The sequence below is a fragment of the Natrix helvetica genome (genome assembly GCF_964273705.1).
Source record: "Natrix helvetica genome assembly, chromosome: 16".
In the NCBI taxonomy this organism is placed as follows: Eukaryota; Metazoa; Chordata; class Lepidosauria; order Squamata; family Natricidae; genus Natrix; species Natrix helvetica.
In genome coordinates, this window is record NC_138563.1 from 7,052,727 (window position 1) to 7,065,582 (window position 12,856).

The following is a 12,856-nucleotide window of genomic DNA, read 5'->3' on the forward strand; positions in this document are numbered from 1 at the left end:
TTGGCCAGGAGTCTCAGAGAGTCACGAACCAATTAAGCGAACGAATGGTCTCCTGCAAACTCCACTCCCCTTTCGCTCCTCTTTTATTTCCTCTGGGAGGGGCCCATTCATCATCCACCTGTGGCTTTATTCCCAAGTCGACCCCTGTTCTTTAGCTGTTCCCTTCGTCTGGCAGCTCTGCGCATGTGCACACTGGGAACAGGCTCCAGCTGTTCTTCTGCCTCACTGATGCCTGACTCCGAAGGCAGCTGATAACCGTCAGACGGCCCTGGCCCTCTCTCTGCCTCCGACACAGAGCCCTCACCAGAGCCTTCCCCAGACTCCAGGACTGGCCCAGGTTCCTCCCCAACCCTCCTCACTGTCCGAATCGGCTGCCAGCTGTACTGGCCACAACCATAATAAAACCCCATCACCGCCTCAATCCATTCTTAGCTCATCCCCAAAATATTATTTGGTAGCAAATTTATGACGGTTTTTAGCCTGGAAGTGGTGGAGAGTAAAGATGGACCGATCAATATAAATTGGTTTACAACCTTCCTTAATAGCTATTTGCTGCTGTGGTTTTTAATAGATTTCCTTTTTTAAAAAAATGAAATAATCCATTAAAACAGTCACTTCCTTTCCCATTGGCAGTTTCCCCTAATATTGATCTGTTTATTTATAACCTATTTTTTCTTGTAGACGTTGAAATCCAGGCAGCAGGACTGAGAGAAAGTAATTAGGCCAAAATTAGTCCAGAGTGTCATGAGACCAAGCGAGGATTTAGTCACTAAACTTTTTATCTGCAAAAGATTTTCCATGCACTTTCCCCAAATATCTGTTCTGGCCATGAATTTCCCATCCTATTTTTTTTTTTTTTACTTTTCTCTAAACGGCAGGCAGTTAACACCCACAAATTAAATTAGGTTAATTCGATTTGGTTGAAATCAAAATGAATGATTAATGAAATGACGCGGCTCAAATCAAAACAAATTGAATGTATAAACTCTGTTTAAGATGCTAAGCCAAGTTGGTTTGCATTTGGAGCTAGGCTCTTGTCTGTTACCAGCCGATTATAGATTGTCAATCATGGTTTATAGTTCAGCCAGCCCATTCTGGTTTATTTGATGGAGAGTGGTTATAAAAGCATGGCTTTGCAGATGGTATGAAGCTTCTGTTGAGTGTTGGGTGCTTAGCAGTTCCCAAATATTGTAACCATATAGTTAACAGAGTAACAAGGCTGGAAAAGACCTTAAGAGGTCTTCTAGTCCAACCTCCTGCTCAAGCAGGAGCCCTTTTATACTATTCTGTACAAATGGCTCTCCAATCTTTTCTTAAAAGCATCCACAACTTCTGGTGGCAAGCTGTTCCACTGGTTAATTGTTCTCACTGAATTGATGCAGTGGGACTCCTGTTTCCTGTGACCCCCAAAAGGACAATTGCAGTCTTGCGTGTAGGGGGGAAAAAACCACTTTGTCCATGCTTAAAAGCATTTTTAGTTGTTGGGTTTGATTTTTCACTGTCTGAGGTATCCAATAACGTCTGCAGGGAAAGGAATCCTATGTAGAAGCTGAAATATGCCTGCAGGAGCAATGAGGGGATTTTCATTTTTAAAAAATATTTATTTATGTATTTATTTATGAATTTACGGAATTTATATTGCCACCTATTCGCACATGGTGACTCAAGGCAGCTTACCGAATATAAAACCTCACATAAAAACAATAAAACTAGTATGATTTGATTATTTATACCCTATGGCTATTATTAAGCGTTCTACCTTATGATTTGTAACGAATATAACTTTTCTTTTATGTACGCCGAGAGCATCTACAGCCAAAGACAAATTCTTTATGTGTCCAATCACACTTGGCCGATAAAGAATTCTAATCTGATCATCTCATCGAATCTAATTTTGCTTTCTGTGACTTCCTCTCTAGCGCATCGGAGAAGACTACATAGCTGATCTGGATCAGCTGAGGAAACTTCTCAATTTTGTGGAGGACGAAGGGTTTATCCGGGATGTGGCCAAAGTCAAACAGGTGAGGAGGTTGGGAGTGGGGGAGAGGTGTGGTTTTTGGCCAGGCTGGACCCAAATACATGCCGGGAGTCCTCGGCTTACAACGACAGTTGAGCCCAAAGTTTATCTTGCGTCCCCCCCCCGCCCCCCGCCTTGGTTTCAGGAGAACAAGTTGAAGTTTTCCGCCTACCTGGAGAAGGAGTACAAGGTCAAGATCAATCCCAACTCCCTCTTCGACGTGCAGGTGAAGCGGATCCACGAGTACAAGAGGCAGCTGCTCAACTGCCTGCATGTCATCACCCTATACAACCGTGAGTGCCGGCCTCCGGCTGTGGCTAAAGGGCAGCGAGACCTGGGGAGAATGAAGCCCCCCTTTTTCTTCGGGAGTCTCTCCCGTGTTTTGGCATTGGTGGGGTTTGGTATTCTCTGGGTGAAACTCAGATACTTCCTTCCTTTTGTTTCTTGCCTCCCTCCCTTCCTTTCTCCTTCCTTTCTTACTTCCTCTTTCTCTCCTTCCTTCCTCTTTCTCTCCTCCCTTCTTTCTTTCCTTCCTTCTTTCCTCCTGCCCTCCCGCCTCTTTTTCTCACCTCCCTCCCTTCCTTTCTTTTTCTCTCCTTCTTTCCTTCTCTCTCCTTTCTCTTCTTTCCTTCTTTCTCTCCTTCCTTCCTTTCTTACTTCCTCTTTCTCTCCTTCCTTCCTTTATTTCCTCTTTCTCTCCTTCCTTCCTTCTCTCTCCTTCCTTTCTTAATTCCTCTTTCTCTCTTTCCTTACTTCCTTCCTCTTTCTCTCCTTCTTTCTCCTTTCCCTCCTTCCTCCCTCCCTTCTTTCCTCCTGCCCTCCCACCCCTTTTTCTCTTCCTCCCTACCTTTCTTCCGCTTTTCTCTCCTTCCTCCCTTTCTCTCCTTCCTTCTCTTTTTCTTCCTTCCTTCTCTTTCTCTCCTTCCTTTCTTCCTTCCATCTCTTTCTCTCTCCTTTCTTTCTTACTTCCTCTTTCTCTCCTTCCTTTCCTCCTGCCCTCCCGCCTCTTTTTCTCTCCTCCCTCCCTCCCTTCCTCTTTCTCTCCTTCTTTCCTTCTCTCTCCTTTCTCTTCCTTCCTTCTCTTTCTCTCCTTCCTTCCTCCTGCCCTCCTGCCTCTCTCCTCCCTCCCTTTCTTCCTCTTTTATCTCCTTCCTTCCTTCCCTCCTTTTCTCTCTCCTTCCTTCTTCCCTCCCTCTTCTTTCTTTCTTTCTTTCTTTCTTTCTTTCTTTCTTTCTTTCTTTCTTTCTTTCTTTCTTTCTTTCTTTCTTCTTTCTTTCTTTCTCTCTCTCTTTCTTTCTTTCTTCCTCCTTTTCTCTGCATCCATCCCCAAACAACCAAGGGCACATTATAAGCCCAGCTCCTTTTCAGTTTTGCAAATTATTTTGTGCCTAGCACATTATGCCAGCTCAGCTAAGCTTGGTTCATTGATGATTTCGTTATTGTCAGATTTACATCCCGCCTTGATGTTACTTGGTCCACTTTAAGCCTCCACCCCTCTCCCTTCTCTTTTCCCACCATGAAACTGTGATGGAGAGAGTCTTAACTCTTTCATGCCTAAGGTGAGGACTAGAACTCACCCTCCCCCAGTTTCTACACAGCACCCTTCCCCATTGCACCAAACCGCTACTTCTCAGAAGCAGTAAAGGAATGAGTTCAATGAATGCAGGACTTCTGGCTAAGTCGGTCATGCGAATCCTGCCTTTGAAAGGATTCGCAGGGAGATACGGGACACCCCAAAAGAAGCTGGTTTTGGTTTCTCACCTGACTGTGGCCTGTTCTCCCCCTCCCCCCCGCCCCCCCCCCCCAACAGGAATCAAGAGAGAACCTAACAAGCCCTTTGTGCCACGGACGGTCATGATTGGAGGCAAGGTGAGAATGGAAAGCAGAGGGCAGGGTTGGGGAAGATGGGAGTTGGGATACTCGAGGCAGAGGTGTGATGAGGGGATACAGAGAGAATATCTGCTTGGTCTTTTAACACCTGTTAGCTTTCAAATCAAACAATCCTAGGGCTCGGAGGGACCTTGGAGGTCTTCTAGTCCAACCCCTTGCTCCAGCAGGAGACCCTATACCTATTCTGGATAAGTGGCTGTCGGTCTCTTCTTAAACACTTCCAGTGATGTTGTTATCAATTCCCAGAATGCCCCAGCCAGCATGCTTTAAGAAGGGTGGACTTCAACTCCCAGAATGCCCCAGCCAGCATGCTTTAAGAAGGGTGGACTTCAACTCCCAGAATTCCTCAGCTAGTATGCTTGAATATGGGTGGACTTCAACTCCCAGAATTCTCCAGTCAGCATAGCCCATTGCTAAGATTTCTGGGAGTTGAAGTCCGCACATCTTACACGTGCTGAGGTTGGCAAACATTGATTTAACCCAATATTCTCTGCTCCGGAACCAAGTTCTGCTCAGGATACTCTGATTCCCTGGAGATGTCCTGCCATCATTTCCTTGCAAACTCTTAGTAGGCAGAACAGCTCTTCTGAGCTGCATGAGGGTCCCCAAAGGGAGGTTAACCCCCACCCCCCACCCCCTTATCCCCCACAGGCGGCTCCTGGCTACCACATGGCCAAAATGATCATCAAGCTTGTTACCGCCATCGGAGACATCGTCAACCACGATCCCATTGTTGGTGACCGGCTGAAGATGATCTTCTTGGAAAACTACCGCGTCTCCATGGCTGAAAAGGGTAGGTGTCTTGCTTGCTGGCCCTGCCTTTGGCTAGGATTGTCAAGGAATGCTTCTTTGCACCCTGCAAGTGTTCAACCATTCCTCTGGTTCTTAGTTCTCTTTCAGAGGGTCGTTGAGGCCGCTTGGAGTTTTATCTGTGCACTCAGGGGCGCCTCTGCAGATTTCCAGCTAGGCTTCCTGTGGGAGGGAAAGAATAAATCTCATTCATATTTCCAGAGACACATAGTAAGGGATGCCCTGCTTAAGGTCTGGGGGAAAATAGAAAAAAACCCATTACATGAAAATCCCAATCTGGTTATCAACGGTGGAGGCAATGACATATCCAAACTATGCAGACCTCTTAGATGAAAAAGGAGAACTAAGATCAGTACAAGATCTGAAAACACAAGGAATAAATATGGAATGGTGGCCCTATTTACAAATTAAAGCAAGATTTTAAAAAAGATCGGGAACAATACGGAATACACGAGAAACAAATAGAATTCAATAAAATATTATTAGGAGCGACAGGAAAAATGATTACTAGATTATATAATTTTCTTTTAAGATATAAAATGGAGGAAGAGACGGTAAAGGAGACAATGATTAACTGGGGAAGAAACTTTGGCCATAATATAGAGTTAGAAAGATGGGATAAATTATGGGAAAGAAATTATACATTTATGACGGCAGTAGCCTACAAAGACAACCTCTATAAAATGTTTTATAGATGGCATTTCCCCCCAGCGAGATTGGCCAAAATGTATCCAAATTTATCCCCCAAATGTTGGAGATGTAGCCACAAGTCTGGAACATTCTACCATATGTGGTGGACGTGCCTCATCCCAAGGAAATACTGGTGCAAAATTCAGAAATGGTTGGAACAAATTATGGAGCAAAAAACAGAATTGAAACCAGAAACATTCTTATTAGGAATATTAGACCTGAAAATGGATGAACAATTTCAATACACAACACTACACAGGCTGACTGCAGCCAGGATTGCTTTCGCACAAAACTGGAAACAAATCAATACACCCGCAGATGAAACAATAATTAGAAAAGTACTCGAATGTGCAGAGATGGACAAAATGACCATGGAACTAAAAGAAAAGAGAAGAATCGGATTTCTATAAAATATGGAATAGAATTTATAAGTGGCTAGAAAACAGAAGCCAAAACAGGAAATAGAGAATGTAAATATAATGGTGATAGGAACAATCAATCAGTGCTATTGTTATTATATTATTAGACAAGGTAAAATCAATAGGAAGGCAATGCAGAATGGAGAACTATAAAGGCTAAACATGAATGCCGATACAGAAGGCTGTATAATTACTTTATATTGTTATATATGTCTTGTGTTTTTTGTTTTTTCTTGTTATGTTTTCTTTCTGGTTTTAAAAATTAAAATGCTTAATAAAAACTATATATATATATATATACACACACACACCTGGCTCACATCCTAGTTGATTGATGCTTGTATAAGTGAGAGACAAGTAAAGGGTAAAGATTCTCCTTGCACACATGTGCTAGTCGTTTCCGACTCTAGGGGGCGGTGTTCATCTCCGTTCCTAAGCCGAAGAGCCAGCACTGTCCGAAGACGTCTCCGTGGTCATGTGGCTGGCATGACTCAACGCCAAAGGCGCACAGAACGCTTTTCCCTTCCCACCAAAGGTGGTCCCTATTTTTCTACTTGCATTTTTTGCCTGCTTTCAAACTGTTATAGGTTGGCATAAGCTGGGAGAAGTCACGGGAGCTCCCACCGTTACGCGGCGCTAGGGATTCGAACCGCCAAACTGTCGTCCTTTCTGATCGACAGCTCTGAACCAGTCTTAGCCACTGAGCCACCACGTCCCTGAGAGATAGGTACCTGGGTCTATACACCAAATGAATGACCCATTGGGATCCCCCTTGTCAAAACAATTTACTTTATGTGCGGCCAGAGGTTGAAAATAACATCCTTAAACAAAATGGTTTGGTTGAGATCTGTATAGGTGGGACTGATTGGGGTAGATTGTATAATATAATGTTGTCATTTTATTCCATTTAACATACTTATGTATTCAGTTATATTGCATCTTATCCTATAACTATTGTATTTTTACCCTATTCTTATTTTAAATTGTCCATATAGGATTTTATTGGCGATAGGTGTTTGAACCTTATGCTTTTGATAGGCTAATCAATAAAGCTATAATCTAATATCTAATCTGTGCCCTCGGGAACACCTGAATTGTGCAAATGGGTGTGGAACCTTCTTGGAACTGCTGAAAGGAGTGTCAGTGTGTTTACAACAGTCCTTTCAGCAGTTCGAAGAAGGTTCCACACCCATTTGCACAATTCAGGTGACCCTGAGGGCAGAGATTAACCTCCAAGCGGCCACAGCGACTCCCAGGAAGAGTACCAATGACCAGAGGACTGCAAGGAATATAAATCCTTCCCTCCTTGGCCATTCATTCAGAACTGAGGAAGCTTCTTGGATGAGGAGCAAAACCCCTTCAAGGAGAAACAAAGCCCAGTTGACTTTTGAAGAAGCAAGACGCTCCAGCAGGACTCCTAGATCTGATTCACACCGGCTCTTCTTCTTTTTTTGTGCAGTGATCCCTGCCGCTGATCTCTCTGAGCAGATCTCAACAGCCGGCACCGAAGCTTCTGGAACTGGGAACATGAAGTTTATGCTGAACGGGGCTCTGACCATTGGCACCATGGATGGCGCCAATGTGGAGATGGCGGAGGAAGCCGGCGAGCAAAACCTGTTCATTTTTGGCATGCGCGTGGAGGACGTGGAGGAGATGGACAAGAAGGGGTACGTTCCAGAGGGGGCTCAAGGCAGGGGAAGGCTGAGCAAGGGGTTGGACTAGAAGACCTCTAAGGTCTCTTGCAGCTTTAGAATTTTATGAGTCTAATTTGCTTGGTGAGGCTAAAATGGGCAGCAGGATATTTTGTTGTTCTGATCCAGGCTTTCCCAAAAAGCCCGAGGCAGAGAGTCCTGGTCCCAACAAAACCCCTTTTATTAATCGAATGTGAATTCCTCTCATTCCCACTGAGCCAAGGCCTGGCAAACAGTCTTTCAAAGGAGTATTTATCACTACCGACCTTATCTATCTTGGAAAGCTGCCATGTCAATATTTACCCAAATGAGGTGCTGTGTAAGGAAAGACTCTGGGCACAGAGTCTCTGAGATTCACGGACAGATCTTCACACTCCTGAAATGAATCTAAGAACCAAATGACCAAATTGTTTCCTGCAAAAGCCCCCTCCCCTTTAGCTCCTCTTTTATTCCCTATGGGAGGGGCCATTCACCGTCCACCTGTGGCTTTACTCCCAAGCCAACCCTGATTTCTCAGCTGTTCTTTTCTTCTGGCAGCTCTGCGCATGCGCACACTGGGAACAGGCTCCAGCTGTTCCTCTGCCTCACTGATATCTGACTCCGAAGGCAGCTGAGAACTGTCAGACAGCCCTGGCCCCCTCTCTGCCTCCGACGCAGAGCCCTCGTCCAAACCTTCCCCAGACTCCAGGACTGGCCCAGGTTCCTCCCCAACCTCCTCACTGTCCGAATCTGCTGTCAGCTCCGCTGGTGGAGCACAACCACCCCAAACATTGAGAAGCACTGGGGGATCAGATTGGGGTGTCCTCCCACAAAACAGCTGGTAAAATATGTCTATTTTTTAAAAAGGTTTTTTTCCCCTCCGGTTTAATTTGTGTAGGGAGGGAGGAGCAGCCATTTTGGACTAAAATAAACCCTGTTTTTTCCCGCAGCTACTGTGCCAAGGACTATTATGACCGCATCCCCGAACTGAAGCAAGCCATGGACCAGCTGAGCAACGGCTTCTTCTCACCCAAGCAGCCGGATCTCTTTAAGGACATCGTTAACATGCTCATGTACCACGACCGGTGAGAGCCAATCCGCGCATGTTCCTTTTCCCTTATGACTTGAAAGCGGTGTTTCTCCAAGTTTGTTTTGATATATTTGTTATTGCTTTTGAAGTAAGAAGAGATTGGGCAGCCAGTTGGTATAGAGCAGGGGTGTCCAAACTTGGGAACTTTAAGACTTGTGGACTTCAACTCCCAGAATTCCCCAGCCAGCAATGCTGGCTGGGGAATTCTGGGAGTTGAAGTCCACAAGTCTTAAAGTTCCCAAGTTTGGACACCCCTGGTATAGAGACTAAATAACGGTTGCAGGAACTGGGCCTGGCTAGTCTAGGGAAGAGAAGGACCAGGGGAGACAGGCGAGCATCTTCCAATATTTGAGGGGCTGCCCCAGAGAGGAGGAAGGGGGTCAAGCTATTCTCCAAAGCACCCGAAGGCCAGACAAGGAAGAATGGATGGAAACTGGAAATAAGGAGGAATTTCCTGACAGGGAGAACAATCAGTTGCTTTGGGAAGTTGTGAGAGCTTCATCCCTGGAGGCTTTCAAGAAGAGACTGGACTGCCCTCTGTCAGAAATGATTTAGAGTCTCCTGCTTAGCCAGAGGGGTTGGACTAGATGACCTATAAGGTCCCTTTCAACTCTGTTAATCTCTGTTAATCTGTCTCCTGCCTGAGCAAGGGGTTGGACTAGAAGACCTCCAAGGTCCCTTCCAACTCTGTTATTTTGTCTGATATTCTGTTAGTAATAGGTGGGGGGGGGGAGCTTAAAAGGAACAAAACACTATTATTAAAAACCACAGGTGCTTAAAAAAATTAACAAAAAATACAATGTAAAATATAGTGCAAAAGTTACCACAAAAAATGGTTGCCATTCTATTTAGAAGTAACTAATGCATATATTATGAATATATATGTATTATATAATTAAGTAATTGTGTAATAAATGTTTTTATATTTTTGTAAATAAACATTTACAAACGATATATTGTTATATTTATAATTTGTAAATATTTATTAAAAATAGATTTATAATGTTTGCATGATAGTTATATAAGTGTATTGGAATATACATACACATACATTACATAAATATGCTTTTTTTAAAAACCTACTGTGTTTCATATAAATGCTTCCCGTATTTTATCATGCTTATCCATCCATAGTCTACATCTTATAGGCATTTGCTCATAAATTGCTAGTATAATCAGGCCTGTAATCAATGGAATAAATATGGCCATATATTTAGCGTTTCCCAACTTGGCAGCTCTGGGGTGGGTGGACTTCTCTTCCCAGAATCCTTCAGCCATCTTTCCTTCTGGGAGTTGAAGTCCACACGTTCTAGCTGAGGCATTCTGGGAGTTGAAGTCCACCCGTCTCATCAGCATCTGTTTGGGGGTACAATATTTGGCTCAGGCTCTCTTTTCTGCCGTTGGGCTGGGTGTCCAGCAGGGGGCAGCTTTAAGCAAAGCTTAAGAATCCTAACTTTAAAAATTATGATAATTTCCTCCACCCCCGAAAGGTCGGCAGTTTGGCGGTTTGAATCCCTAGCGCCGCCTAACGGAGTGAGCTCCCGTGACTTGTCTCAGCTTCTGCCAACCTAGCAGTTCCAAAGCACGTAAAAAATGCAAGTAGAAAAATAGGAACCACCTTTGGTGGGAAGGGAACAGCGTTCCGTGCACCTTCGGCGTTAAGTCCTGCCAGCCACATGACCACAGAGACGTCTTCGGACAGCGCTGGCTCTTTGGCTTTGAAATGGAGATGGGCAGTGCACCCTAGAGCTGGGAATGACTAGCACAGATGTGCGAGGGGAACCTTTACTTTTACCTTTAATGAGCAAGCTCAATGTTTCAAATTCTCACCCTTACCAAGTGGATTCAACTCCCAGAATTATTGCTGGCTGGTGAATTCTGGGAGTTGAAGTCCCCTTGTCTTAAAGTTGGTACAGGTGAGAAAACACTGAGTGTCATCAGTCAGAGGTGCTTTTAATCTGGATCAAGGGGTTGGATTGGATGACCTCAAGGGTCTCATTCGCTGCCCCACCAGCATCTTAATGAGAAAACTGGGCTTTCCAGTAATCACCCTTTTTTCTTGGTGCAGGTTTAAAGTTTTTGCCGACTACGAAGCTTACATTAAATGTCAAGAAAAAGTCAGCGCCCTTTACAAGGTGAGTTTGCGCCAGAGGGGAGGGACATATATTTTTGCAGGATTAGCGCTGCTTTGAATCAAGGGAAAATCAGAAAGACCATAAGTTGTATTAGCTACTATCCAGCTAAGGCTGGAAGTTAGATAATTGGGACATGGTGACTCAGTGGCTAAGACGTTGAGCTCGTTGATCAGAAAGGTCGGCAGTTTGGCGGTTCGAATCCCTAGCAATGCTTAACAGAGTGAGCTCCCGTGACTTGTCCCAGCTTCTGCCAACCTAACAGCTCTAAAGCACATAATAATGCAAGTAGGAAAATAGGATCCACCTTCGGTGGGAAGGGAACAGCGTTCCGTGTGCCTTTGGTGTTGAGTCATGCTGGCTACATGACCACGGAGATGTCTTCGGACAGCGCTGGCTCTTCGGCTTTGAAACTGAGATGAGCACCGCCCCCTAGAGTCGGGAACGACTGACACATAACCTTTACCTTAGCTAAGGCTGGTAGAGCAAAGCGTACTTCTGTTAAATTTTGCATTTGGTTAATCCAGGTAATTAAAATTACATTTTGCATCCAGTTCTGGTCACCACGATACGAAAAAGTTGTTGAGATTCTGTAAAGAGTGCAGAGAAGAGCAACCAAGATGATTAGGGGGCTGGAGGCTAAAACATTTTGTTAAGAACAGTTGCAGGAACTGGAGATGTCTAGTCTAATAAAGAGAAAGATTAGAGGTACGGATGCTAAAATATAAGGATATAAAATCTTCTGTTTTTCGGTCTTTCATCCATCATCTTAACATTTTCTTTAAACCGTGAGACCCATTTCTAAAGAGACTGCAAGTGCAAGTCTGCAATAAGTGCATTGGAGAAAGGGCGATATTTTTTAGTAAATTGGATTACGTTCTTGTCAATGATGATTTTTAAAAATGGTTTTAATAGTTTTGATTGTTTGTGATGTGATTTACGATTGTGATGGAGCCTGCCCATCAATCATAAGTCGCAATGGTACCCTGTTTCCCCCAAAATAAGGCCTCCGCGGATAATACGCCCAATTGGGCTTTAGAGCGCATGCTCTCCCCCGAAAATAAGCCCTCCCTGAAAATATTGCAACACAGCAGCAGCCATGAGGTGACCACGCTCGCTGCCTCCTGCACCTCAAAAATAATAAGATCTCCCCGAAAATAAGGCCAAGCACTTATTTTGAGGGGGGGGGGTGTCAAAAGAAAATAACACCCTGTCTTATTTTCAGGGGAAACACGGTACTTATATTTGCTACAATGGAAAATGGAAGTTTTCCTTCCCTTTCCATTCCTTTCCTTCCTTCTTTTCTTTTTTGTCTCCTTCCTTCTCTCATCTTCCTTTCTGCCTTCCCTTTTTTCCTTCCTTCCTTCCTTTTATCTCTCTCCCTCTTTCTTCTCCTTCATTAGCGTCCTTCCTTGCCTATTTTCTTTTCTTTTCTTTTCTTTCTTTCCTCCTCTCTCTTAGCTTGTGGTAGTTTTTATGCTCTTTGTAAAACTTCGAATAAAAATGTATTTTTAAGAAAAAAGAGGAAAACGATTTTCCTTCCTTCTCTCAATCCCTCTGTTGCTGGCCTTTCGCAGAACTCCAAGGAATGGACAAAGAAAGTGATCCGGAACATTGGGACTTCCGGAAAGTTCTCGAGTGACCGCACCATCTCCCAGTACGCCCGCGAGATCTGGGGAGTCGAGCCCACCCGTGCAAAGATCCCTGCCCCCGATGACCCTCGGGAATGAGCACCCTCTGTCCTCCTGCCCTGTTACCCCCAGCAACTGGGGGTCTCGGCTGCAACATCTCGGCCAAGCCCCCAACGAGGGGGATGTGTTAGGAAGGACCCCCACAACTTCCTAGCCCCCCTCGGTATGTATTTTTTTTAAAAATTCACTATCACCCTTTCCTTCGTATTTCTCCTGTGCTTCCTCCCCTTCCTAGTGTGAGAAAAAGCTTCTCTTGCAGCTTTTGGAGGGGGAAGGGTCTGCAAAAGAGCTGGGAACCAGCAGGGGAAAGAAAGCTGATTGTTCATCTCAGCAAAAAACCAAACACAACACAATCCTTCCGGCCATTGTGAAACGAGGAGGAAAGGGTTTGCAAACCGGAAGATAGAAGCAAAAGAAAAAAAATTAAAAATAAAAGCTTTTAAAACA

The 12,856-nt window shown here is 44.4% G+C and overlaps 1 protein-coding gene across 1 annotated transcript in view; it reads left to right on the top strand.

Moving 5' to 3' along the window:
• Positions 1 to 12,856, top strand: part of PYGM (glycogen phosphorylase, muscle associated) — a 29,305-nt gene extending 16,449 nt beyond the window's left edge. Inside the window, exons 12-19 of the mRNA XM_081968522.1 lie at positions 1,920 to 2,021; positions 2,163 to 2,310; positions 3,828 to 3,886; positions 4,559 to 4,700; positions 7,286 to 7,493; positions 8,447 to 8,581; positions 10,655 to 10,721; positions 12,296 to 12,856. Coding sequence (XP_081824648.1) covers positions 1,920 to 2,021; positions 2,163 to 2,310; positions 3,828 to 3,886; positions 4,559 to 4,700; positions 7,286 to 7,493; positions 8,447 to 8,581; positions 10,655 to 10,721; positions 12,296 to 12,448 — 1,014 coding nt within the window. The 3' untranslated portion in view covers positions 12,449 to 12,856. The remainder of the gene's footprint in view (positions 1 to 1,919; positions 2,022 to 2,162; positions 2,311 to 3,827; positions 3,887 to 4,558; positions 4,701 to 7,285; positions 7,494 to 8,446; positions 8,582 to 10,654; positions 10,722 to 12,295) is intronic.